Here is a 24,077-nt window from a genome sequence, read left to right as displayed (position 1 = left end):
TTTTCAGCCGAAGAGTTCTACCGAAAATTTGCAGCGACCCAGTCATTTGTTTTTATTAAAATTACCTAAATTTGTCTGAAGACATATCTGAAGCTTTTCGAAGAATTTTCAATTTCAATTTTTATCATTCTTATCATGTTAACAATCTCGCATGTATCATCAGTCAATTAACTCTTTTTTTTGTGTGTGTGATGGAGTATCCATTGAGTTTGACTGTGAGGTTAGACGTTGGTTAATGAGATTGAATAAGAATATCTATCAAATCGCAGACGAAGCATACAAACCATTTTGAATTTGATACTTGCATTCCTGGTCTTGTCTGTACACAAATAATAGTATGTCTTTGAATGCGATTGCCTTGTATGGAAGAACTAAAAAGCTAGAGAAATTAAATCAGTTATGATCCATTTCTATTTTCAGATAATGAAAATACTTATAATATTTATATGACTGTAATTAACATGATAAAATGTTCATTTAAATGTTCTACGGGTGTGCCTTTGTATCATGATTCAACCAATTCGTCACTGTTTACATCTTTTTATGCATGTTGTTTCAAACTGATGTTAGATAAACCAGACAGACTTCTCTGATAAGCGACTGTAGATACGGTTGTGTTTCAAAGATAAGTTTTAAATAGTTTATTATCATCGTCAGAAACGATTTATTTTAATTTCAGTTAGAATCAACAACCATGAACATTCCATACCGGCTATCCCAGTGAATCACTGAATAAAGTACAAGCGAATAAACACCCTGTATGTATACTTAACATACATGTAAATACATCCATTATTATTCAAAATATTTTTAACTTAATTTAGAACTTAAATACATATAAGAGTACGTAAACGTGTAACAACGACGGTGATGAACATAACATTGAAGGGGTTTGCGGCTGTACGTTAACATGATAAATTTTGGTCAAATGAACATTATTAATAGAATTTATATTTGAGCCGTGCCATGTGAAAACCAACATAGTGGCTTTGCGACCAGCATGGATCCAGACCAGCCTGCGCATCCGCACAGTCTGGTCAGGATCCATATTGTTCGCTAACGGTTTCTCTAATTGCAACATGCTTTGAAAGCGAACAGCATGGATCCTGACCAGACTGCGCGGATGCACAGGCTGGTCTGGATACATGCTGGCCGCAAAGCAACTATGTTGGTTTTTCTCATGGCGCGGCTCATTTAAAGACACTGGCCTCCAGATTTGGCTAAAAAATAATCTTTCTTTCAAATTGAAGTTTAGTCATATTATGAACATTAGAATGTAAGTTTTTGTTTCTAAAATATTCTAAAAGTTCCAAATCAAGAAAAAAGGAAGACCGCATCGGGAATCGAAGCCCGGACCGCCGCGGCGATGAAGACATTTTCCCGTCGCCATAACCGATAGAGCTATAGCGGAATTAGTGAATTATGACTTCGAAATATAGATATTCATAATCGAGACAGTTTACCTGGAGTAAAGTGTTACAGACGCTTTTCGAATTTCATCGCAAAAAGTAGTAAAAACAGCAAATTCTCATGTGTTTCCGTAACATATACATGTAGTTTGTCAGTAATTTTAAAAGTTTTAAAGCCTTCTTAAGAAATATAGCATTTATTTCGAGATATCTAAAAATATTTTTTGTTGTCGAACGATCTAGGCCAGTCCCTTTAAGAATGTTGTTCTATTCACTGTTTTTTTCATACTTTGCTACACCGGATAATACAAATCATATTACACTATAATATACCGTAGTCAGGTAAATTTATAATGCAAATGTAAACCGGTGAATCGTAAAGAACCAACGGTCCGAAAGATAGTACTGTATAAACTGTACCTTAAATGTCCAAGTTTCTCTATTGGTAACAGCTTTGAATGAATTAGGTATTTGACATACAGACTGAAAAAGATCGTTCCATTTGCGTGCTGTAATATTTGGTGTTCAGGAAGGGATTTCATTTTCTCATCATTCAATTACATGCACCCAGCTAATGTATTAAAAAAAAGCATTGCCGCGGCGAGATAGAGGTATTATGAACCGTCCGTATGTAATTCTAAAAACATGAGTGTTGCATCGTAAATGTAAGTTCTATGTTCATACATAGTTAAGATAGGAATCAGAATATAGGCTGTAATAAGAGCAATTTATAAATTGCATAGATTGAGATGATATGATAATGAGGAATAAATGTGATATTTGTATAGACACCGTTCTGATGGATATCAGTTGAAATGACGATCATGTCTGCCTGACGAAGGAATTTGTTATGCATGTTATGCATATCGTATATATTGTTTTTTGTGTAACGACTATTCATTTAATTAAATATTTGCATTGCCGAGCGCTTAAGACCGCTGTTCCGAAATACTTCCTTTCATCGCTCTCGCTTAGTGTGTAGAATTATTCATGTGAGGAAGCAATCCAGCTGGACGGATCTACCCAGTACCCAGCCATGCCTAGAAATAATGCATAAAAGGGCACCTTAGCCTTAGGTCTTCCTCTACCATCCAAAGCGGGAAAGTTATTATATGAGCCGTGCCATGTGAAAACCAACATAGTGGCTTTGCAACCAGCATGGATCCAGACCAGCCTGCGCATCCGCGCAGTCTGGTCAGGATCCATGCTGTTCGCTAACAGTTTCTCTAACTCCAATAGGCTTTGAAAGCGAACAGCAAATGACATTTAATCGTATTGCTGTGAAGTTAAACCCAACAAGCAAATTCGATGAATTGGTATTCCCCGCCGAATGTGTTTGTGCTGAGGAATGGCAAAGAAATATTAACTGTGATATTTTGTAACCTGAAACAACCCTTCAAATGTGAACATTGGCGTATTTTACAAAAATGTTTGTGCATTTTAGTTGGTCCGTTTTACGTCCAGTGTGTTTAGGGATATATCGAGCATAGTGCAATCAAAACGTATACATTTTAAAACTAGTCCTAAGATATTGAGCGATTTTTTTACATTGACACAACCTTTTCTAGAATCATTCAAAAATCCTTAGGGCATCTGAAGCTCAAAATAAAACTCTCCAATTAAAACTATGTGTTATAAAGATTTATCTACGAATAGCCTTCCCATTTTTACAGAGCCGACCTGAAATACAAAGTGAAAACGTTTCAAGAAATGCACAGGTATTTCCGGAAAACTCTCGGATCAAGGTTAAACAATATAAACAGGCATAGTAATAACTCTACTATTGTTTAACAGTTAATCGCTTCTGTAAAGTAGTTGAAAAAGCTCTCGTTATATTGCTTATTAAAGGCGAAACAAGAAACACTTAGATTTGCAATAGCTTTATTTATTTAAAGAGTATAAAAGGTCAATCATGGAGTCATATTTTACGAGAAATCAGTACACGCCCTTAGTTTCATTAAACCATATTAAAAAAAATATCTAAAAAAATCATTTTGAAATGCGATCAGAGCCGCCTGTCATATTTTGAAATTTTTATATTGTTAAATGTTTCTATACAAAATATCAATGTCTTCTGCAAAAATGTAAAATTATCCACTTGTTTTCATTACTTACCGTAAAAGCACATATTTTCGCTTGGTCAAAATTTCGCAAATTTTAAATTTTGAGTATGTTCGCGAGAATATAATATTCGCGAAATTGTAAAAATTGTATCCTACTTGAAATTGAATTATACGAATGGCGAATATTTACGCGAGGATTAATTTTCGCGAGATGTAAGACCTCGCGAATATAGCAAAATTAAACCCTCGCAAAAATTTCTGCTTTTACAGTAGCTCAGATATTTACCATAAAAAGTAACAGTATCTGTGCGTGAAGGTATTTCCTCAAGGTAGTTCCATATATTATTTTGATTTTAATTATTTAGTATCGACAAGTTCAGACCTCACCGCCACGAATAAATTTTATCTTATTTGATTACGCATAGCCATATTTCCGCCTGGAATGCTGTATTGGCACCTGCGTTTTTCCCGTTTTTTGCTTGTCCACCAATTCCAGTTCAATAATTACAGCTAAAATCAATAAAACGTTTCTGAAAAAATGTCAATTTAGATGCCATTTAGTCTAAATTCCGAGATAATATTTCTTTTCCTTTGGGGGTTTTCTTTATGTTTTATCTTGCATAAATCAACACTGATTTAAAGAGTTTATTGTTTGTGCTGATAAAATCTTTTGACATATGAGACACCAGTTTTGTAACTCTGCAAGAAAAACACAGGTATCAAATCTCATCCTGTAAGTCTGGAAGTAGGAATCTTTGAAGGTGTTTTTGATGGTTCAACCCTAAAAGAATTGACAATGGGTACAAAAGCAAATAAACTCATAATTGCAACTTTGTTTTGTGGCTTCAAGAATGGCTGTCATTTTCTACGGAAATATCACAGTAAATGACTTTATGCCAAATTCGAGAGTTATCAATAATTCAAAAAGTTGCTTTAAATACTAAAAATAATTATTAGCATCAGCATTTTCTTCAAGTTGACCAAGAATCTGTTATGGAAAAAATGGATGAAAAATCCTTTTTTTTTAAATTTACCTTATTTCCAAAGTATGTTTGATCAACTGTGTACTTGTACAAATGGGCAGGTTTTGCGCAACCTTATGCTTGTTTTTGAGAACGAATGTGTTTGTTAACCCTTAGCCTGCTGGCGGCAAGTGCAGTCTGATCATGGTCTGCACTGTTCGCTATTCAGTCAGTAAGCTTTCAGTGAACACCCCTTCGAATAATAAATGGTATTGTCCAAATTGAATGATGGACCATTCCATTTGAGAAATTTAGCAGGGTAAGGGTTAATGCATTGTCTAGCCAACATATGTGTTATTATGGAACACATTCCAAATTTTCGTTTCTGTTCCACAAGATTCCTTAGTAATTAGAAGCTTTTAACAAGACGAAATTCCAGGTCACAGCACGTGTCCAGCACAGTTATCCCAGGTATAAACAGGTAACACACATCAAATGGTACAACAGATTTATGGAAAAATGAGAAAGAAGAAATAACAAGAAAGAAAAAGAAAGTGGAATGTTACTAATTAGGTCTACCTTTGGGCTGGCATTAAATGTTACAGTTATGATTTGCAGATATCCCTGATATCAAAGAAAGAGCAAAGCATTAAATGATCTGGTATACATGCAAGATTAGGTTATATAAAGATTAAAAACAGTTTCAGGAAAAATCCTAAAGTACAGAAGCTGTCAGCCATGAGTATGAAAAATAAATGTACACGTCATGAGATTAATGAAAAATTAAAAGCAAATCATTGATAATGTATAAAATCATACATTTTTAATTTATTGAATCAAACACTTCTAAGTGAAAGAGAAAACTATTCAAAACGGCTTTAGCAAATAAACTAACAACAAACAACGGATTAACTTTTTGCCAGCCTCATTTCTTAAGCTGTTCAAATAAGATGTCGTACAGACTTGCCAACTGATTTGCAGTTTCGCGTATGAGACTTAATCGCGATTTAAACACTAACCGGTACCAACTGTAAGTATTTATACAAGGAATATTTACCTTGACGACGGCATTGACTCTTTTGAGTTAAGAAAAATTTAGATAGGCTTATTGTCTGTTTCAAAAACAAACAAAAAATAAATAAAAGTACAGCCCGGTTTTAATGGACTAAAATGGTACGTGTAATATACAACAAAATGTAAGTCGGGTATCATAATGTTATAACATTGGTGGTGTCTTTTGCAAAAAGTATTTAAAATTACTTTGGTGAGCCTCAGTAATTCCAAACCACTTCTATTTGAAGTTGTTCTATCTACAACATATATTGCATGTTCGCTTGATTTCCGCTTTGTTAAAATTAACGCTTACCCTGCAAAATTTCTACAATGAACCCGTCCATCTTTCAATTTGGACAGTACCATTAACTGTTAAAAGGGGTGCTTTGCAAAATAGTGACTGAATGGCGAACAGTGCAGATCATGATCACACTGCACGGATGTGTAGGCTGATCATGATCTTCACTGGTCGCAAAGGCAGAATCAGTCGTGTTTAGCGTGATAAGGGTTAATAATATAATATCATGTAGTGACACGAATATGTCGAATTCGTTGCAACTCATGATGTTGGAGTGAGTGTTTAGTTCCTTATGCAATGAATCATCCGATATTGTGAAGCTCATCGCATGCGATTTTATTTCAGTTTTGAATATGTACCGTTAACCTTATCTTTATATATAGAAAGCAACGAAGAAGTTTGTGCTTGGCCATATATTTTTGAATGACTAGCAATCGTTTGTAATGATTGCGTACCTCCTATTGTGAATTCTGTAAAATGTTTTCTGTTTAATTGCTTTAAGATGTCGTTATAAAAGAAGTAATTCAAATAGTGTATTAATTCAAGAGGTAGAACAATTAAAACAAATCAGTCACTATACACGGAGTATAAAACACAGAATTTTAATACAGTTTGGTTATTGCAGGGACTATTTCAAATAATAAGATTCAAATATAATATGAATTTTGCAGAGACAAAATTTGAACTGATTGTCATAGAGAAATAAATATTTATTTCGTTTAGCGAGCGTCACGCATACACAATTATAGTTCACATGGCAACTTTTCAGCTTTTTATGTAGGAAAACCCCAGCTGCCCCTCTTAGCATTATGTCAAGCATGGGCGGACACGTGGGTAGAACCACCCGCTGGATAGATAAAAATAAAGCAATGATAGTTTTGCCCAAGACAATTTGTCCTAAATTGTAACAATCATTTTCTCTCACTCTGTGCCAAATACATTATAAATCATGAACATTTTATGCGCGCAGAAAATACAGTAGTATGGCATCAGACGTCTTAGCGCATCTTTAGAAGAAGAAGACTTTATATGACACCGATTCTTTTTACGCAGTGTATATATTATAGACAAATAAGCAGAATCAAAATCGTAGTTTCCTGTTGATATTATAGTATGGTTTTTATGTGGTTATATCGCGGCTAACACCAAACTCGGCAAAACGTCGAACAGCAAATGATAGTACTAAGTAACCTCAGGGTTGCACTAGATACTGCTTTTAATAAAAAAAACTTTCTCATGTATGTTTGGTTTAAAGTGTCCTTGACAGCTAACATCACTTTGGATTTAGTGTAATTATATTTTCTGGTCCTTTGGGATCATGAAGTTTATTCAATTGATGTGTAATACTAAAAGACTTTTGGTTTTATCCCTTATTCAATGCCATTTTGACTATGCTTGTTCATTTTGGTATCCTGGTTTAACAAAATTTTGGAAGGACAAACTACAGGTTACACAAAATAAATTGATCCGATTTGTATTGAACTTGGAACACAGATGTCATATTGAACAACATCATTTTATTTCCCTAGACTGGTTACCCGTTTCCAGAAGAGTTGAACAAATTACTCTTTGTCATGTTTTTAAAATAAAAAATGGTCAATCCCCTGATTACATGGGTCATCATATCGTTAAACAGGATTCTGTTCACACATACCAAACTAGATCTACCCAAAATGGGTCATTTGTGCCACCGAAAGTTAAAGGTTTGGGCCTAAAGTCTTTTTCCTACTTGGGCTGCAAGTTATGGAACATGCTGCCTCCCCACATAAGACAATTGCCCAACATATCTAGTTTTAAAAGGGCGGTAAAGGACCACTTTCTTAACGATAAGCTTCATTGCTGAACTTATGTGTTCTTTCTGTTATCTAGTCCCTGGTTGTAATGCATTTTTTAAAGAAATTATATTTTTACAATGTACTGTGATATTGATGTGATATTGGTGTCTATTTATTCATATGTCTTTCATTTAATTAAGAATCATAAATTGAGCAATTATAATTACGTATGCATAACATATACGTTATTTTATAATAATGAACTCGGTATTTTTTTTATATATATTCATGTTAATGTTTCATGCCTCTCTATGTCAGACCATTGGTACCAAGGACCACAATGGAAATAAGAGATTTTTTTTCTCTTTCTTGTGTCATCCTTGATATTGATGTGACTGACATAGTTCATAACACATTACTTCATATGACAACTTTTATATGTGATTATAAATTTTATAAGATCTATATGCATGTATTGTAACTATGTTATGTTTGCTCAATTATCGAAATAAATCTATCTATCTAATAAGGTTCCGCTTAAGCCGGTGCTCGGGGGCGTGAGAGGTGTTGCATATTTCATTACCTCTCATGAACAGACTCCTTCAAACCAAGTCTGCTATTATTCTGCTTGGTTGCAATCTTTGCTTCCAAAGGATCTTTTTACAGATTTTGTTTTCTAGCTTTAATGTTTTTTGAAAGACAAAAAGGGGTCATCTACGAAAGAAAGACAGAACCACCTCAGTCACTTAGTCCTATAAAAAACGAATAATGTATCGACGTACTTGCTAATTTTCTAAGTAGGAATCAAATATATATATTTGAAAATTTGTATCAAATTGTAAAATAATATCGGATCAGACATGCATTAACTACTGTATTATATGTAGAAGAGAACTGTCCGATTGTTTTTATAATTATCTTTAAGTGTGGTTAAAATAAGGAATGGAACCAAGCCAAGCACCAAAGTAACCTTCATTTCAAATTTCTGTTAAAATCTTATTTGTAGAATACTATTACAAATCTTAATATTGAAACAATCATGCATTATTAGATACCCTTACCGTTTGTAGTTAACTGGCATTTGACGATGTACACACAAATTGATATTTCAACAAAATAATTAACCCAGAGCATCAATCCGGAATTCATATCTAAAACAGCAACCTGTCTGTACAACAGCTAGTGTCTATATTAAACCTGCAAAAATGTTGAATATTTCAGCCACAGCTGGTTGCCGAGTATATTGCAGAGATGTAAATAAGATTTAAGAACAGCCTGTTGGTTTTATGTATACACTACTTTTCACAGTAGGTGCTTATTTTCCAACTACTTTTTATAATAGTTATATTTTGACCAAAATATGAAAAACGTAAAATTTTATGAATATCTAATAAAACAAGATTTATTTTATCATTTCTTTATTGTATTTTCGAGAAGAGTAAGTCACGTTTATTAGTGCGATGTTCTTTTTCCGCAACACTTTATGATCAATTCGGCCCAGGAATATATGAATTGATAAAATATAAGTCAATCTGTTGAGAACTTTAACAACCTGTTCCCATTATAAGACAGGTGAATCTGCTCATCATTCTTCTATGCCGGAGGAAAAAGAAAAAGAGCCACGCCATGAGAAAACTAACATAATGGCTTTGCGACCAACATGGATCCAGACCAGCCTGCGCATCCGCGCAGTCTGGTCTGGATCCATGCTGGTCGCAAACGCACTATGTTGATTTAATCATGGCGTGGCTCAAATGATTTTTAAGAATTCTGTTACCACAGAAAGAGACCACATGTACTCGGGTATATTACGTACATCGTTCATTAAGTATAAAAATACCCATATAGTATGTACAAAGATAGATCATTGACGTCAAGTTGTTACTGTTTAATAGACATCAAGGAAGTTATGTCAAGTTGTTACTCTTTGTTACTCTTTAATAGACATGAAGGAAGTTATGTCAAGTTGTTACTCTTTAATAGACACCAAATGCTCTAACTTTCAGGTTGCTATATAGATTTGATATAAGGGCAAAGCTTAAGGCTGTAAATATCTTAAAGCAATTCTTTGACTCTGTTTTTTTTTTTTTTTTTGCAATTGTGTCCGAAAAGACAAAAACATGTTAAATTTAAAAACAAGTACCGCAGAATATTAAATAACTAATGTAGGTAACTACACACAGAGTGATAAACTAACATATTGGAATTGTTTTTCAAAATGATACTACACTAGCCATAATGCAATGATTAACGTTTAGCTCCACAAAAGAAATCAAACAACACCAAAATCAAAAAAAAAAAAAAAAAAAAAAAAGAATTGTTTTACATGAAAATTGAACAGCATATAAGACATGTAAATTACTCTAGAAAACAATAGTTTATTTACTTATATATACATTGAATTTCGGAAAAAGGCGATATAAAGAGGCCACATTGTCGGACAGTTCAAGCCTTTAAAAACTCATTATTTTCGAAGAACTATTACATACCTTTGCAATAATGTCCCAGTGCTGAAATTTCGCATAAGTAGGAGGAACGTAGTTTTTCAGCAATTTATTTTTATTTCTTTATGAATGGCTTTCATTTTTAAAGGGGGGGGGGGGGTGGGGGTTGGGGGCTTTTGAGAATACTGTTAAGTATCCAGTCATTCGAGTCAGTACGTAAGAACATGTAATGGACAGAAAATTGTTGGTAAAGATGTTGTTCGTTTATAAAATATTTCTGTGTTATACTACTAAACCTTAAGGTTTAGGAGTATATCACCAAAACACAGAAATATTTTATAAACGAACAACATCGTTACCAATATTTTACCTGACCATTACATGTTCTGCCGTACTGTCCCGTACTGAAAATATTCTGAAAAAGTTGTCCCCCTTTGAAAATGAATGCCATTTGTAAAGAAATAAAAATAAACAATCGCTGAAAACTGTTTTCCACCTAGTTATGTGAAATTTCAACACTCGCACGCTATTACAAATGCATCAAAACAAACATGTGTAGCAGTTCCTTGAAAATGATGAGTTTTTAAAAGCGCTTGACTGTCTGGAAGTGGGGCCTGTTTAAACAATTCTTTTTTCGGAATTCAATGCTTATATCAGTATACTGACACTTCTTTTGTAGAGTAATATAAGTAATATACAGGCTATCATTACAAAAACAACGCAACAAGTGTCAGTATACTAAAATAAACATTGAATTCCGAAAAAAAAAGACTTCCTAAATGGGACCCACTTCCGGGCAGTCAAACGCCTTCAAAAACTCACCATTTTCAAAGAACTGTTACACATGTTAGTTTTGATTCATTTGCAATCGCATGCGAGTGTTGAAATTTTACATAATTAAGTGGAACACAGTTTTCAGCAATTGTTTATTCTTATTTCTTTACAAATAGCATTCATTTTCAAAGGGGGACAACTTTTTCAGAACATTTTCAGTACGGGACAGTACGGCAGAACATGTAATGGTTAAGTAAAATATTGGTAACGATGTTTTTCGTTTATAAAATATTTCTGTGTTTTGGTGATATACTCCTAAACCTTAAGCGTGTTTTTGTACGAGCATCGAAACTCAACCGATTCGTCACTATGTTATATACACCTCTTTCTGCTCGCTGCATTCAATATTACTTCAAAATGATGTTAGATTAACCAGTCAGACTTTGGTGATACGCTATTGCAGATAAGGATGCATTTTATAGATAAGTTTTAAATAGTTTATTATCATCATCAGGAATGATTTCATTTGTCTGTTATCTGAAGTCAACATCCATGAACATTTCTTATTTGCTAGTCTAATGAATTACTGAATCAAGAACATTGAACACACCCAGTTCATTAAACATAATTACCGTCCTTATCCAAAATCATGTTCAACAAACCAAAAAACTTAAAAACTCAGTTAGGCCAAAAATAAAAAAGTTTAGTTTCAGGCCCCGCCGCATACGATTTTGACCCGCCGCATCTAAATTTTTATCAATGAAAAATTGACAAAATTCGAGAAAAGAGAAAATTCAACTAAAACTGAGGACGAAAGAACGAAAATAAGTAAGAACGAATAAATCGTCAAGAACTGTTACTCTGTTTATCTTGAGTAATAGTCGTTTGGTGTTCTGTTTATTCTATAAGCGTACATTATACATTAATGATTCGTGCCAAAACGAAACTACAAAATTCAAGTTGATATTTTTTTTATTGCATTGAAAACAATTATATACAAGAAATGCCTTTTGATATGGGTCAGTTTCTGTGTTCGGTATTACGCCCGTTTTCAGCATTATTTCAGTTATATCAGGCTGTCAGTTCACTTAACCATCACTCCTGGGAAAGACAAGTTCTAGAACCTGAAGTCCATAAGAAGCTGCGTACTTTTTCACATAAAGAATCCTAGTTGGTAGCAGGGCTCGAACGTACGACCCTGTTTCAGTCAGAGGTGCCAGAGATTACAAGTCCAGGACTGTATCTCCTACACCAACAACCCGGGTTTGATATGGACTGTCGGACATCGGTTTAATGTGCCAACATTCCACCATAATTTTCCTATCAACATGAATTGAAAAACATCATCAAACATATTATATACAAACTTTCATGGTGCTTTCATTCCAGTTTCTTTTGATATATAATTTGTTATAGCTCAATTGTCACCAAGTGACAATATGAGCTTTTGTGATCGTGTTTTGTCTGTCGTCAATTTCGTCTGGTGTCCATGCTTCAACAATTTCTTGTTTAATATATACAGTATTTTTCTCAGAATATATTGAGTGCACAAAGTAACATTCAGAACAAGTATTGTTCTGATAAACTATTATCTACGTAAGATGCAATGTCTTTAAGTGTGTTAGAAATGGATGTACATTACTGGATTCCATATAAAACGGGCAATGTCGTTAATAAAAAAAGAAAATAAAAATAAAAAAAATCCGCACTGCCTCATTGAATTTTGCAAAAAGTGGTCGCGAAACTAAACATTAATGTTTTTGGCCTAACACTGTACATAAATAGAAAATATAAACAAAGAAGAAGAAGAAGAACAACAACAACAGCAGCAATATCACAATGAACAAACTTTTCAGCACTGTACGGATAATAAGGTGCTTTAAAATAGAGACACCGCCTTTGACCGCCGCAAACTGATGGTGGGTTTAAACCAATATTTGGTATGGCAAATTCACAATACTCTGCATTTATTCCTGATGATCAAATACATATCCTCGTTAATAAAGCTAAAGATGTAGCTAAAAATACGCTGTATGAAAATGTACGACGTATAATCAAAGCCTTGAGATGACTGGTGGTTGCGGGTTTTGCTAGAGTTATTTTCATTTTAAATGCCAATCTATAAATATACATGTATAAGAAACAAATACTAATGTGCCTCATATCTAATATAAACTCTGCCTGACCTTACATGAACAGCTGGAAGTCAGTGATGTAACCATGGGCTGGAATACCTAATCATTGACAGATCTTATATAATCTAAATGACCAGTGTGAATGGATAGAGGATGAATAACAACTGCTTGATCATTGATAATTCATCCGCATTGTTCATGAATGGGACTACTTTGTGTAGCACATGAACAAATTCCTTTGGATGTGATTTGGAATCAAATAAAGATGCTACATGATTGTCAGAAATACACTTAACTTTGGTAGCGGGATAAACCCGCAACCTAAAAAGGACCATAAAAAAGATCCGTAAAACCTACGTAAGAGACGCATCCACAATTCCCTATGGGTTGCGTTCTGATTGGACTATATCACTACAGGTAAGATAACGACAGCAGTTTACGAACTTCGAGGGAAAGACCGCGGCAAAACAGAGCATTTCATTTAAACCAGGTTGAGAAATCGTGTTTGTATCTCTAATTGATTCTGTAAGAATGGAGAAGATATCAGACAAACACCGACAAAAATCCCCTCTGTTAGCTGAGATGTTGTGTAGCCATGTACTTTCATAACGTAATTGGTTATTTGAACCTAAACACTTTTACTTATGAGAGCAGATGAGGTTATTGACCTGAAGTAAACTGCTAAACAGATTTTCTCTCAGTATTTTGGGTTTAGATGATAATTGACATTGCGTGTTGAGCAATACAATAAATATTGTGTGTAGAAAAAGTTATGCACTGTAAAATTAGACTATCCTCAGTCTCCGGACATGTTTCTGTGAAGGAACGCAAATATGACTATATGAATCAAAATATTATAATAAAATTAACTAATTTATAAGTTGAAAACAAAAACTGTATGTTAGCCCGGTTAGAAAGGTCAATGTCATGTATCCCAAATAAAACAATACCCAACTAGGGATAAACAACAAATATAAGAGCACAGTATGAGAAGCCTTACACGGTTAGTGTCCTTACACAGTTAGTGTAGAAAACCTCAGTCCAACCGAGTCTGCATTCATTTCCCTTCTTCCAAATGGTATTCTGATATGTTTTAATAATTCGTTTCTGTTAGTTGTTTTTACTTGAACTCAGTAGTGTCATATTTTCTGGTCCTTTTGGGATCATGGAAGACATCCATGATTCTACTTCAGTTGCTACGAGGGGTGTTTCACATGTCACTATCTGCCATGATGACTCGGTCAAAACGAGGGTGCTATTATGCTGCAAAGTTGTGATCTATGCATCCACAGGATCTTTTCACAGATTAAAGATTCAAGATACCTCAGAAATTCAAAAGGTTCCGACTCCCACCTTAAATACTACAGTATATATCTTGATCTTGTCTAATAAAGAAGATATTCACGAAACGTCATGCACTGATTTTGTGTATCAAACATTAATTCATACTGTTTTATACTGAAACAAAACCAGCCTATAGGCCAATTATCTAATTAGTATTCGTGGTTATTACTTATGCGTTTGTGTTATACAAAATTGAAGCTACAAATTAATGTTAAATCTGTTCAAAGGAAAATTACTGAATATAATTTACATTCAGGAATGTTGACATATTAACTGACAGAACGAACATGCTGATTATTTCATATCTTTACTGTATCACATAAAAATGCCATGGTTATTTCAACAACGATGCAATTTTCTTATAACAATCCTAAATAACATAATATCTCTAAAATGACCCTTTATGAAATAAGTGTATAATACTGTACAAAAACCTCTCTAAATTGTCTATTATCCTTCTTTTTCAGTAACAATTTCTAATGTTTTAAATATTTGACATTCAAATTGAAAATAATTTATTTATCACATTTGCGTGCTGTTACATTAACCATTCAGAAAGGAATCCATATACACCGTTTATGCGTTAAAAGATATAATAATAGAGAATATGCGTACTGGTAATTGGAGACATCAGTGGCCGCTTGGTTAAAATTGCTGACTTCAAATCATTTGCCTTTGACCGCTGGGGGGCTTTAAACCTCGCTTGGGGTGAGTAAAAGTATTTCATGTGAGAAAACCATCAAGCTGGTTTATGGTAGGTCGGTGGTTCTATCCAGGTGCCGATCCGTGCCTGAAATAACACCTGGGTGGACTCATGGTAACAACAAACCTGGAATATCAGACATAAAACCCACCAAAAAGAGACAACTCTCGGTCAAGACAAGCGAGCTGTTTAGCGAGAAAGTTACAGAAAATGAAAGGTGCAATTTTAATAGTCAGACTGGAATTCAAAATGATATGGCAAGAGGACAGAGAGTAATAAAATTTGCTTAATTGCATATAATGATGTAATGTGGTAATGATGATCATTGTAATGTCGTATTAGTCAAGAATAAGGCGGGACAGTGTTGTGGTAAATAAAATTCTAAAAACGATTACGTCTTTGAGTTTCGGCGTTGGCACTTATCATACCTGTCATGCATGTTTTATATTCCATAGTGGCCCGTAAAAATGTTTTCCATTTTGACATGCCACATTTTCGGATAAGGCGAAATTCATGCATGTCGTAGGTTACGATTTAATAAAGCGAGTACTTACATCTCTTAAACAAGTTAAACACATATTCCAAATTAATTCTTTCACAAATACCTATAAGCAAAAGCTTTCTTTTAAAAATGAATGTTTCGGTAAAAAACAACAGATCGTAGTAGGTAAAATGATTTTGTTATGTACGTGACTTTGAATTATTGTGCTTTTTTAACGAAAGCTTTTTAAAATTTGTTAAATGATAGTATTTCATTCAAAAATAATAGTAGGTCCGTGTAGATATTACTACGTGTCTAACATACCAAACATGGATGAATCAAAGTAATTTGAGTAAGTACGGCCATATCAGATTTCAAGACGTTTTCTGTGCTCATAAGAGAATTTTTAATACACGTGCACTATTTTAAAATGTCGGGTTTCAATGTTATTAAGACTGATAAAAATCCTCTTTTAACTTCCATTGACCTGATCTAGAAGTTTGCAGACATTTTGTAGTTTGTTTTCGTTATAATACACAGATATGCTCAGTCATGTTAGGAAACCTTATATCCGTAAAATTAGGTGAACTTGCAACGAGCACTGGATGAATCAAGACTAAATTCATCATATATATTTCTCAAAATATTGATTTACAAAACTGAAAGTAGAATTTAAACAGCCAGTATTTCACTTTGACTCATATAACCTACATAATATGTATACATGTGAGATTAGATAGGATGCTATTGGTGTTTAAATGGAATAAAGACTTTTCCCTGTAATATATTCCTGCAGTAGTTCAGTCTCTACAAAGTGAAATTAAAGAAAAGAATTTCTATTTTGCTGACCAAAACAGGATGTGAAATCTTTTATCTGCAAAAAGATATTTACGCGACTAGCAGCTATAACTTTATCCACCTTTGATTTTCGACATCAAACCGAACGTAGGAAATACACGCGCCTAACTAACGAAACGACACTCGTTGACTGTGACTCTAGGGAGAGTGCTTACATATGTGTCAAAAGAAATAAAAATAAGGTCATATCAACACTCCCTTTGCTCTATTGACTTATAGTGAAGTATTTAAGTGGTTTGAAAATAATATTCGCGTAGCCTCACGTATATGATTGTTGATCACCAGATAGGCCATGAATTTCAAATGAAGTTAATGAAATGATGATATTTTTTTCACCTCGTACGAAACTAGTATTTTTCGTGTCGAACATGATTATTTTTGCGGTTATGATAAAGGGAGTGAAGAAAGGGTCAAGCTCTATTCAGAGGTAATACCATTTCAACGGAGGTAAAACATTACTTATTACGAATTCAAAGTAAGGTTGAAAACACTCACCAGTTGATTTACAAAACGATCAATAGCAGACTGAATGGTTGGTGTGAAAAGCATAATGTTATTTCAGACGATGAATTTGGTTTATTAATATAGCTGTAGGCTTCAAACAGGGCGAAGTGTGTTCTCCTTTGCTCTTTTCTTTATACGTCGAGGAGCTGGAGCTCTTTTTACAATCAAAGAATGATCTACTGGTTTCACAATCATAGAAATCACATTAATTGTAAAACTCTATGCAGATAACATGGCATTGTTTGCTGAAACCCCGCCCTATTAAAACTGCAAAGCCATCTAGATACATTAAGATATTATTCTGACATGTTGGGTCTGAGTGATAAGACAGAAAAGACAAAAGTTGTGGTATTTCGCAAAAGAAGTCGTTTGAAAGAAAATGAACACTTCTATTATGATGCTGTACAAATAGAAGCTGTTAAACAGTTTAATTATTTAGGCGTCGTATTTAGTCACACAAAGCCATATTCTTTAAACTGTAATTGCACCAGACATAAATGCGCCAACTGATTCCTTTATTTCACAGATCTGCATGTCCTTGAAACAAAAAATAAGTACAAATCAGTGCCAATTGTAAGTTGATATATAAGGAATGTAAAGATGGTTAATTTCAATTGGCAATAAAACGAATTGATAAACTTCCAAATTGGGACGCATTAGAATCTTGTCAGCTGAAAATAATGAGGTTTTCATGATTTCAGAAAGCAGGCTATAACACGATATTGATGAAGTCAAATGCAAAGATGACATTTTCTAGGTTCGGGTAATTTCAATATCTCTCGAAATCATTCGTATCTGAAAAACGAGTATAATGCATGTTAACGTGCATATTCTTTAAGTAGGGTACATTGGATATAAACACGGATGAACGCGGTGAAATTGAGTTCGTTGCAAGTAATGTGCACATACCAAAAACATAATTTTTGTATGTCTGGCCTAATGTTAAATGTCTATTTCCTTTACGTAATGAGTCAGTATTTTTAAATGCATAAGCTAAACAAGTGCTTCTTTTTAATGAATTGGACAATTTGGAATGATTTTTACTTTTTTAGCAGAATTATCCACATTTTATATACGAATTGAATGATTTAATGATACTAAAAAATTAAGGACAATACGCTTTCAAAATGAGAAGTATTATTTCATACCAAACGACATTCGCTTTGCTACGCTGATTTCAGTATAACTTTGTCAATTTGAAAGCGACTATTTCATCAGTTTATATAAGGCCTTTAGTTTGTGTTCCGATTCATTCCCAGATGTCCATTATCTCAAAATATGTGACATGATAATTAAACTTAGAATTGTTCAACTGTTCTTGTATAAAATTGTGTACCATTTCCAAAGAAACATAGCACGCGAAATCGAATTCTTTTAGCTGATTGTTATTTCTATTGCCAGTGCAATCCAACATTAAATATTCCTAATTCAAAATATACTACCTATCCTGAAAACGCACTACTTTAGGTCTCTTTCAGTGGAACGTATTGCCATCGCATTCATAGTTTCAATGCCAGAGATGTCATGCGTTCTTTAAGATTAAAAATGAGATTTAGAAATGATATTTGAACTAGTTCTAAACAGTCTGAACGGTTTACTACCTTCCCTTTGAAGTGCCAGTGGTCAGTTTACAGTTAACAACAAGGTCGGTAAAAACACCTTTAAGCCATTGACTTTACTATGCAACCACAAATTTGTACTTAATACTACTTGTCATAGAATGATCCGTGCCATGAGAAAACCAACATAGTGACTTTGCGACCAGCATGGATTCAGACCAGCCTGCGCATCCGCTCAGTCTGGTCAGGATCCATGCTGTTCGCTAACAGTTTCTCTAATTGCAATAGGCTTTGAAAGCGAACAGCATGGATCCTGACCAGACTGCGCAGATGCGCAGGCTGGTCTGGATCCATGCTGGTCACAAACCCATTATGTTGGTTTTCCCATGGCACGGCTCAAACGGTTTCAATATGCAATTTATAAAACGAGTCACCGCACAAAAATGCACATTGAGATATTTTGAACAGTTGTGTAATTTATTTCCTGCTGGTCGTACGAAGCAGATGTAAATGACTCAACTACTTTAGTCGAATTCGATTCAATAGTATGTCATTTGTACTTGCAAATTACCAGGTATGATTAATTATAAATTGTTTATCAGATTGAAAAAAAAGATTGATACATGTTTTCCGATTTTTGTCCAGGCATACATTAAATGGTAGTATCTGTAAAAAACTCCCAATTGCTTTTATTAACTATTTCTAAAAGTCGCTAAATCAATGTTTTCTATCTAATTTCTGTTCAAATTCATTTTGGGAAAAAACATACTGTGATAAAAACATATAGTTATTTCAAACGTGACTTGCATTATATGCTTACCGTCTGTAGTTAACTAGCATGTGAGAATATTACCCAGTTTTAAATGCTAATGCACAAACAAACGAAGTACGCAGTCTTATGGGACAACTTGGTAAAAGAGGTATTGGACTGACAGATTGTTTGTAAAGATATTGTTTGTTTACCAAATATTTCTGTGATTTTGGTGGTATGCTACTAAACGTTAAACTAAAAAGAATTGTTGAGTGTTTCAACTTTGCCGCTTGGCGAATGTAAAGTTGTAAAAAATAGTTAAGAGCAGTCTAGAATTACTTTTACAATGACAGCTTTACCAAGACTTTTTTTTAGAATGTTCATACAACATGTTTATCCTTCGTAAAATCAGAAATGTAGAAAGTATTTATTTTTTTTTACAAAAAAATCTATACACATTATTTTATCTTTCATATTTATCGCGACGTCATGCAGATTGTGTTCCATTTCATCTGTGCGAATATATCACAGGCTGAGAGATAATTTGATATTCTTACGGGAAAGAAAAGTTATAGAACGATACATTTGATCACATAAACACTGTTCTCGTCATAGGACAGATGAAACTATTTATTGTCTTTTATGCCAGAGCAGTGTAGCAAATAAAACTATAGTTACATTGAAAATATAGCACAACATAGTACATGAATATAATTCTGCTGCTCTCCTATATAAAATGTGGCTATTTCATTTCTGTTGGACATTTTGGCATCACTTAGAAAATGAATAAATATAATGATAAAGATAACGAAAAACGACCTTTTGTATCTGTCATATAACACGCAGTGACGTCAGTATTAAATGTCTACGTTACAGTTCATCAAACATTCATAAAAACAATCTTTAAGTGTGATTATGTACCTTTTATGGTTGTTGTTATTTTATCAATTTACTTCACAAACGAGGGTTAAAGCATAAAGCGCTTTTAATTTGCGATATTCAGCAATGGATAATATTCGATGATCTGAAGTTTTATTGAGATAGCCTTTGACGAGTGTACAAATTCCAATTAAGTGATGTAAAAAAAACCTAGATCTATAGTGAAAAATTACAATCTAGCTTTCCGGACAAGTTCACTATCTTGTTCAGTTACTGTATGTCAAGTTGAGACTACTTGTTTGTAAGTTAATTTTGCTTGTTTGCAATGTTTTTTTCTAAAGTTCCAACTTAATTATGTGATACAAAATCTGCTGAAATTGCAAGTATAACTGCCGACTTGCCGAGAGTATTAAATGATCATGTTCCTCTATAGTTATATTGTACTCATTGAAATAATCAGAATGAAATCATGAATATAGTTTTTCTAAGGCTGAAACTGATGCTAATTTTTCTCTTTTTTTGTACGACAGTCTTCACTTATTAATAGCATTCTGTTCATTAAATATATGAGTTAGGGTAAACATCAAGCAGAGTTTTCTGATATAAAGAGAACTAAAAGAGCCAATGGTATATATTATTTACTATTTACTTAAGACTACAATATATTTGATGGGGTCATAAAACCTCGGTAGCACACAAAAATGTGTACCATTGACTATACACTAAATAAATCTTAGTAAAACACAAGGCCTCGAATCATTTACAGCTATAAATGTAATTCATAAAACCTCGGTAGCTCACAAGGCCTTCAGTTATAGACTTTATACACTTAATTCATAATTCATTGCACTCATTACGGACCCTGAATCATAGGCTAAGCAGGTAATAAAATGCAAAAATAAAATCGAAAGTAAGAAAATAGTATTTACTTTTTGTCAATTATCACGTGATTTTCTTGGTCACGAGGTTTGCGATGGCAGTAATTAATGTACCACTCTGAGAGTTAATCGCTGCTGGGAGTTTGATGTCAAATCTGCCATGAATGTGACGGTACACCGTTCTGGTGAGGTACAAAGGTATTAAATATATAAATGTGATAGATACATTAGACAAGGGGGCCTCCGTCGCCGGGTGGTTAATGTCGTTGTCTTCATATCTTCATTGCCCCTCTCCGATGTGGGTTCGAGTCTTACTCAGTGCGTTGAATTCTTCATGTGAGGAAGCCATCAAGCTGGCTTACGGAAGGTCGGTGGTTCTTCTATGCATGGCCGTGATGAAATAATGCACTGGGGCCTTCCTGTACTATCAAAAGCTGGAATGTCGCCATATGACCTAAACTGTGTCGGTGCGACGTTACACCCAACAAAACAAACCAACACACATTAGAGAAAATTCTACTTAATAACTCAATAGATTTAACATGTTTAGCATATATTGATTTTAAGTCAATCTTTTACACCACTAAAAAAATCAACACAGTCGCAGTTCCTTAATTAGTATTTCATAAAATGTTCCAGAATATCAAATTGGATTTATTATTAAAACTTTGATAAGAAGCAAGGCTTTTCCACTTCAGTTCCAGAAAGCTGATCTAGAAGTTCGCAGACATACTGTAAACTGTATATGTTATCCAGCAGATGATCATCTATTTTAGGAAACTCCTTCTATCAGGAATAAAAACCGTATAAACATTCAGGGCTATAAATCTATTGTTGTTTAATATTAAAAAGCTTTTGTAGGGTAATTGCAAAAGCTATTTTCCTTTTGTTTGTTATAGGACTTTAAGGTGCAGTTACTTTATTTATGAGATGGACCAGTTACAAGATATATTTTTATTCAGTAAGTTCGTGCCATAATTTTATTGTTCATCTTGTAAAAAAACACAGTTGTCAGTTTATATACATTTGAGTTTTATGCGCGTGAATTCAGGAAAATCCCGAGATAATACTCAAAATTAAAGGATATACCTATAATAATTTTTGAGGACTTATTTTCGTGGATTTCATGGCTGAGTCAGTCTGCGGAATTTAATTACAAACAAATCAGTAGCATTCTCTTTCATTTCATGCAAAGGTCAAATTCACGAACTTATATCCGAAATAGTCGTTTTGGCCCAAATCACAAAATTGTTTCGTATTTGAATATGAATCTTGCATTTCTATAAATAGATCTACGAGCTGCCTTCTACCGAATCCTGTTTAAACTATGAATCAATACTAAATGAGCAGTCTTCACTCAATCTCCTACTTTGTTTTTTTTTGAGAATCAAGAAGTATTCACTAAATAAATGTGATGTCTAGTTAACAACTGCGATGACATGAAACATATTCCACAAAAAAACAAGTGGTTCTTTTTTAGCCATATTTTATAGCATTTTTATGACGAGAAATCCTAATTGCACGTAGCGGGATTCGAACCCGGGTCACTTGGTTGCTAGTCCAATGCTCTAACTGGGTCAAAAAGTCGACTCACTGATGCAGTTGTCAAAGATTGGCTTTAAACGTTCACGCTATGCGTAAGCGACCGCAACAAGTAACATATTCGACATAAGGAGAGTGGATTCTAAACGATGTTATTTGCATAATTCACAAATGTAAGATTACTGCACTATATTGAAAATACCAATACTTCTGATTAACATGTAGGTTCAGACATGCAATATTGTTCTTAAAGGCCCGATTTCCTTTAACAGTTAAGTATTAATATTATCTAATTTCTAAACGTAACTGAATCAATGTATTCGCAATTATACCAAAAATAAATAAGACAACTCAGATTTTTGAGGAAATAAGTGTCATAAAATCGAATAACTATTGGAAAAGTCTCTTGTAATCTTACCGTCTGTGGTTAACTGGCATTTAATTGTGCACACGCAAATCACTGTTGCAACAAAATAATTAATCCAGAACTTCACTCTGAAATTCATATTCATACTCTTTCTTCCTATAGAAAATCACTATTACACAGCAACCTGTCTGTACCATAACCACTGACAAAATAGCGCCGAGTATTCAAGCTCAGCAGCTTGTAGAGTGTATGCAAGAGAGGTAAATTACGTATTTCTGTTCAAGTTTTAAAGTAGTCTAGTTTTTATGTATACAGTTATTAGACTATTTTTTCTGTAGTATTTACATGCAATTTTTATCCTTTAAAAAGCATAAAAATGAAACAAAATATAAATTGTCAATAAGACAATATTATATTATCACACTTTGGTAAAGAGTGTGATCTATTTTTTTTTCAGTGCCACAATTTTACTGCAATAAGTTGATACTCGTTCTTGTCAGAAAATTTATAAATTAATCTAGTCTGTTGAAAAACATGAATAACCTGTTCCCGTTATATAACAGGTGAATCTATAACCCAGCTTTTATATCAGAGTAAAGCTAATTCATTTTTAAGAATATGAATTCAACTGTGTTTATTTTTTGTTTATATATATGTTTCGGTTTTAAGTTACAAATAAGTCCAGCGAGCCAAAACAAAATGAATGAATACATATATAATTAAATGCATTTTGGGTTACCTATGTGTATATGTAATACACTTTTCATAAATTAATTTGTCGTCTCTTGTTAATACTTTTATATGCTCTAACTTATGCAAGATTTTCCATTAGTTTATAATGATATCTGAGGTTGAGTTACATCGTCATTTATTTAGTGAATGATAAAAACACGTTATCATACCAGACCCTGAAGCATGGTTTATATGCAAAATGTTTCACATTGTACAAAACATGAAGTTTCATTAACCTATACTATTTGCCCACATAGAAAATATTTTCTTATTTGTTGTTTTCGAGATTTCAGATGTTTTTGTTATTTTCGAGCTTTCCGTTCCAAATCACAGCATGGTACTTATAACACTTAAAGACGAGATAGATATCCGCACAAACATTTTATGTACTTGCTCCATCATGTTTCAGATAAAAAGGTAAATGAAATAATTCAATTTGTTTTCACTGCAGGCAAAGGTCAGAGAGAACAAAATATTCTGCAGGGTATCTATTACGGAAGGTTTAAATTAAGAGCAAAAACTCACACAGGTGCGCACTTTTATTGCAGAAATAAACTCTAAACCAC

At 33.6% G+C, this 24,077-nt stretch overlaps 1 protein-coding gene across 2 annotated transcripts in view; it reads right to left on the bottom strand.

The window, feature by feature from the left end:
- The window catches only part of LOC123531794 (uncharacterized), a 51,796-nt gene extending 28,768 nt beyond the window's left edge, over window positions 1-23,028 (bottom strand). Inside the window, exon 1 of one of the 2 annotated variants that reach the window (XM_053517398.1) lies at window positions 22,831-23,028. In XM_053517398.1, the coding sequence (XP_053373373.1) occupies window positions 22,831-22,924 (94 nt within the window). In that variant the 5' untranslated portion in view covers window positions 22,925-23,028. Of the gene's footprint in view, window positions 1-8,621; window positions 8,751-22,830 lie in introns of those variants that run through there. The other variant, XM_053517401.1, reaches the window with a different exon arrangement.
- Window positions 23,029-24,077: the final 1,049 nt, after the last annotated feature.

Source organism: Mercenaria mercenaria, chromosome 11 (genome assembly GCF_021730395.1).
Source record: "Mercenaria mercenaria strain notata chromosome 11, MADL_Memer_1, whole genome shotgun sequence".
Taxonomy (NCBI): Eukaryota; Metazoa; Mollusca; class Bivalvia; order Venerida; family Veneridae; genus Mercenaria; species Mercenaria mercenaria.
Note: the sequence above shows the minus strand (reverse complement) of the source record. Positions and strands in the feature narration are given on the sequence as shown.